This window comes from Physella acuta, unplaced genomic scaffold (genome assembly GCF_028476545.2).
Source record: "Physella acuta isolate Inbredline_101_S28 unplaced genomic scaffold, ASM2847654v3 ptg000071l, whole genome shotgun sequence".
Lineage (NCBI taxonomy): Eukaryota > Metazoa > Mollusca > Gastropoda > Physidae > Physella > Physella acuta.
Genome location: NW_026731591.1, coordinates 219644 through 224785, shown reverse-complemented (window position 1 = coordinate 224785; position 5142 = coordinate 219644). Strand labels below are relative to the sequence as shown.

Below are 5142 nucleotides of genomic sequence, written 5' to 3'. Positions count from 1 at the left end.
ATTTATACTTTAGTAACGTAAAATCGGACATTACAATAAACATTGAAATAACTAAAAGAATGTACAGAATGATAAGGATAAGAGTTATTAATAACATTTTATCAAACTTAATTAAGATGGTATATTTAAGCTATTCTATTTTTGAGGTTTTGAATAAAATGAGATTTGTCGTTAATCCTCATTAAAACAGTTAAACATTAGTTATAGTTATATTATGTTGCTATACATTTTCTAATTGCCTAATATGTACATCTTGTTTTACATTCTAGAGCACGAAGAAGTCCTTCTTGTATTTTCCTTATACAATAGAAACAAAATATCTTCATAAAAAATGAATGATCACTACACAGAAGACAATAAAACGGTGTTAAATACCGTTAGTATTAATGCTTTAAATAATTCACCAATTGAGTTTCAAGATGGAAAAGTAAACAGTAATAGTAAACAGAATGATGATTACAATGATGAATCTACAATTGATGCCCTACTGTTCGCTGCTGAACATGGGCACTGTTCAACTTTAAAAAAGATAATTGATAGATGGCTTAGTTTAAATTATGTTGTTATACAAGCTAGAGGGAATGCATTACTGTTACCTCCTGAGATTGTTCATGTCAACGTTGCACAACTTTTTAAAAAATGCGGCTATGATCTTAATGCTGTAGGCAATAATGGATTGAATGCCTTAACGTTGGCTTCTCAGAATGGTCACACCGATGTTGTTGAGCTTTTAATAGACAATGGATGTGATGTAAATGCTTCTAATAAGAAAGGAAACAATGCTCTAATGCTGGCCTTAGATAGAGGACATAAGGAAATAGTAAAGCTGTTGCTTATAGAAGGTAGCTATATTAATGCTGTTAACAGTTATGGGTGGAATGCAATAGTCTGGGCTGCCACAAATGGGCACGACAAAGTTGTACAACAGTTAATTAAAGGTGGAGCTAATGGAAATGCTGATGATAAGGATGGAAACTGTGCATTAATTCTAGCCTCTAAAAATGGACATGAAACTGTTGTACTACTTTTAATAAAGAGCGGCTGTGCTGTAAATGCTGCTAATAAGAATGGAACCACGGCTCTAATGCTGGCCTCAGGTAGAGGACATGAGGGGACGGTAAAGCTATTGCTTACAGCAGGCAGTAATGTTAATGTTGTCGACAAAGATGAATGGAACGCTTTAATATTTGCTGCCGCAAATGGACATGACAAAGTTGTACAGCTGTTAATTAATAGCGGCAGTAATGTTAATGCTGTCGACAAAGATGGATGGAACGCTTTAATATTTGCTGCCGCAAATGGACATGACAAAGTTGTACATCTGTTAATCAATAGCGGCTGTAAAGTTAATGCTGTCAATTATAATGGATGGAATGCATTAAATCTGGCCTGTCAAAACGGCCATGACAAGATTGCAGGATTATTAATTGAAAGTGGATGTGATGTAAACATTTGTAACAAAACCGGACGAAATTCATTAATGGATGCGTCGAATATTGGGCATAAAAATCCTAATATATAAAAGCCCATGTGCGCACTACTCTCTCTCTCTCTCTCTCTCTCTCTCTTTCTGTCCGCAAAATATTTGTTTGAGCTATTTTGTTAAGTTATTTCCCTTGCATTGTACAATTCTGTCCCTTCTGTAAGAGATATAGATTTAATAAAGGGATTTTCCTGTAGTTAGCTCTTACTTAAAGAGCATTTAACTTTTTTTTTTAAATAAGTAAATGGTTATTCTGAGTGAAAACGATATATAAGATAAAGGTTGAAAAACTCGATATTACTGTTGGACATTGTGATTTATATAAAAAAATGTTTTTTTTTTAACCTGTTTTAAATTCTTGTTTTATTTTGAAAGTTCACTGAATTAATTCGCTTGAGTTTTATAAAATTGTGTATACAAAAGAAGTAAAATAAAGGGTCTCCCTACAATAACATTACAGCAAATTACAGCCTCCCAATAATCCTAAAAATACCAATTTTTTAAATTTTAATTTGTCCCTTTTCAAAGGGAGCCAAAAAATTGTCTTTACACAACAATTAAAATGCTAATTATATCTTTATTACCTTTATAAAATAATCCATTTTAAAATAGTGCTAAAGTTTATATTTTTCAGATTTAAAACATTGTATTAAATGTTTTTATCAAAAAAATATAAACTATACTTTACTTCAGTTGGCATTACATTTTTTCTACTAACTTCATACAATAATATATTTGTTTTGGCAAATTGTACTAATTACTTATTTATTTATTTTTAGATATCATATTTTATAAGTTGGATCCCTTATTTTGTTTTCCCCTAATACATAGGGGAAGTAATACATTTTGTCTAGAGTGACTAGGATGCTACTCAACTTATTTTCTAAACACGACACACTGACAAAACAAACATGACATTCAGTCATTGGCGTAGGCAGAGGAAGGGGGGTTAGGGGGGGGGGGGGGAGTTACAACCCCCCACGGACCCCTCTGTAAATTTTTTTACTGTCATAATACCACTGTTCCTTACTTAAATCTATTTCTGAATCAGTATATATGTAAAATTGTATATGTATGTTTAGAACCATCATCTAAAAACCACACTTCACCACCTAAAACGGGACACACCTATGTATACGCTGGGTAGGATAATTGACCTAAGGTGACCGGACAGAGGTGAATGAAGTTGAACCCCCCCCCCCCCTCCCAATCCACCCAAAGCTGATCTGTTGGTACATTTGGGGAACAGCGTAATGACGTACCAAAGTATCTTGCTGCCAGAATAATAGCTTTTGAAACAGGTAAAACTATTTAAATATTATTTTTGCAATTACCAGTAAATAGGTGTGTGTGCAATTCATTGATCCAACCCATACCTTATAATTATTTTAAAAAAAATGATCTTTAAAGAACACAAAAAACTGTTGCTAATTAGAAAATGTGTGATCTCAACTGTAAGTCCAATGGTTTAGTTACATGTAGGCTATTAATTAAAATCTTCCATCTATGACAGGGGTCGGCAACCTTTTGGGACTGAAGAGCCAAAAATCAAAATTTTCCAAATTTTCCAGGTTTTAAAGAGCCGCCATACTTTTTATTACAATGTTATGGTATTTGATTCATTAATGTTAGGTGTATGCATTTGATTTTTTATTTAAAATAAAGAAATAGCTTTAAATGCGAAACAACCTTTATTCTTATAAGTACATACAAAACAAAGTATTTTAGCTAACTGTGCTAGAATACTATATAATTAGTAATCAAAGAATGTAACTGTAATTTTAGAATAATATTTTACAATAATTACCATTTGTAGATTTTAAAAATATTTGATCATGCTTAATAAAACAACTATTATATAGGTGGTAGCTCTTAACTAATGACATTCATGTGTTTTCCACATAAAATGACTTAGTACACACTAGATGATAAAGTGGCTCCCTACAATAAAATGACTACATATCGCCTCACAACAAACCTAGCGATACCGATTTATTTATGTTTTACCTATGGGTTACAATGGTTGACAAAAATGTTCTGGTGGACGGCTAATACAAAACGTCTAATAAGAAATAGAGTTGTCTTGGTGATGGTGAAGCGTTAGCTGTCAACTTTTAGAGCAGTAGTTCCCAAACTTTTTCGAGTGGCGACCTTCTTTTATAAAAAAAATAAGTGACCCGCGACCCCCTATATAATTAAAAAAAAATAGTAAGAAACCTAATAAGCACTAAAATAAAACTTTCGAGTAGACATTCAATATCAATTATTCTTGATAACTGTTTAAAAACGTTTAGTAAAAGCGCATGCTATTAACTAAACATTTAATTTATTTCTTGATTTTGTTTTTAATTGGAGTAGTGTTGAAAATCTATTCTCACAAAGACAGCCACACAAGGAACTAAAACTCGAAAGACAATCAATTTCACTTTTGGGTATTAATGGTGCATACTACACAAAATTGTGTGTGTAATTTTTCATCTGACGCTGAATCATTCCGCAAATAAAATAACTCATGTTGTAATTCATCGGGAATGCTGGTAACATCGAGGGAAGCAGAGACTGGGTTACTTTTAAATGCAGATTCTTCTTCTTTCAGCTCAGTGAGAAAAAAAAAAAACGCTGCAGTTCGTTTTCAAGAGATGCAAGATGCCCAGAAATCTTCTTTCAAATGTTTTATTATTTTACACTCAGATTCATCTAAAATTTCAATATTTCCAAGATTTATTTTTCTTTGAAAAGAGATAATATTCGTTCATTTTCCCTGAAGCTTCGGGTTAAGTTGATGTTGATGTTTGAATGTATCTGCTTGGAAGGATTCTCTCTCCAACCACTCTTTGTTGTTTATCAAAGTATGTCAAAAGACTTATTTCCTTTGCACTTACAAGAACAACTTGATTTCAGTTTTCAATTCTACCACACGATTCACAACATTTCGTTTGACAGCCAGCGTACTGTAGTGTAGAAAAGCAGAACCTCGTCATTTTTATTATTGTCTTTGCGCAGTTCTTTAAGGGCTCCAGATTTAATATAATTTGCGACTATTACTAGCAATGGAGTCTTGATGGCGATGGCATACCGGCGTATCATGCAATGGTTTCCCCTTTGGTTGGGGAGATAATTCTTTTTCTGAAAGCCCGATTTTGACCGAAACATAGATGGCGCACCAACAGTACAAAACCTAGAGCCGTTTTAACCCTTTTTAATCATCTGGTTTCAAAAAACGTATTTATTTTCTAAATGCTATCTTCACATAATAGCAACTCTTCTTTGCTCTCATCTGAATGAATTTATTTCACAAAGACAAGCAAAGCGAACACGAACTCACGTCTGTTGATTCATCAACTTAAAAAGCAAACACTGGTGAAAGCTTGATTTCCTTCAAAATGTATCCTTTGACATTTACAGGCGACATGTCTGCTATAAGCCGTTGAATAGTATTATTAAACAGAGATATTTGTTGCATTTTTACTGCAATGGAAACCCTCAAGAACCCGTGTTTTAGAGTGTCTGCGTAGGTATAAGTTATGCGGTCTTTGTAGGGTCCTGCAACGATTCTGTAGTATATTTCATTGTAGCTTATAGGGTCCTGAGGATGATAGTGCTTTAAGTGCAGCTTGGTTTCTTTTTCTTGGGGGTGTGTTAAAACGCAGAATACACAT

General features: G+C 33.2%; 1 protein-coding gene across 1 annotated transcript; it reads left to right on the top strand.

The window, feature by feature from the left end:
* Positions 1-331: 331 nt before the first annotated feature.
* On the top strand, positions 332-1522 carry LOC131952308 (ankyrin repeat domain-containing protein 29-like). The gene has a single exon (XM_059314919.1). The coding sequence runs from the start codon at positions 332-334 to the stop codon at positions 1520-1522; it is 1191 nt and encodes a 396-aa protein (XP_059170902.1).
* Positions 1523-5142: the final 3620 nt, after the last annotated feature.

Excerpts from the sequence above, each read along its gene's own strand:
- LOC131952308 (XM_059314919.1), top strand. The coding sequence starts at position 332 with ATGAATGATCACTACACAGAAGACAATAAAACGGTGTTAAATACCGTT.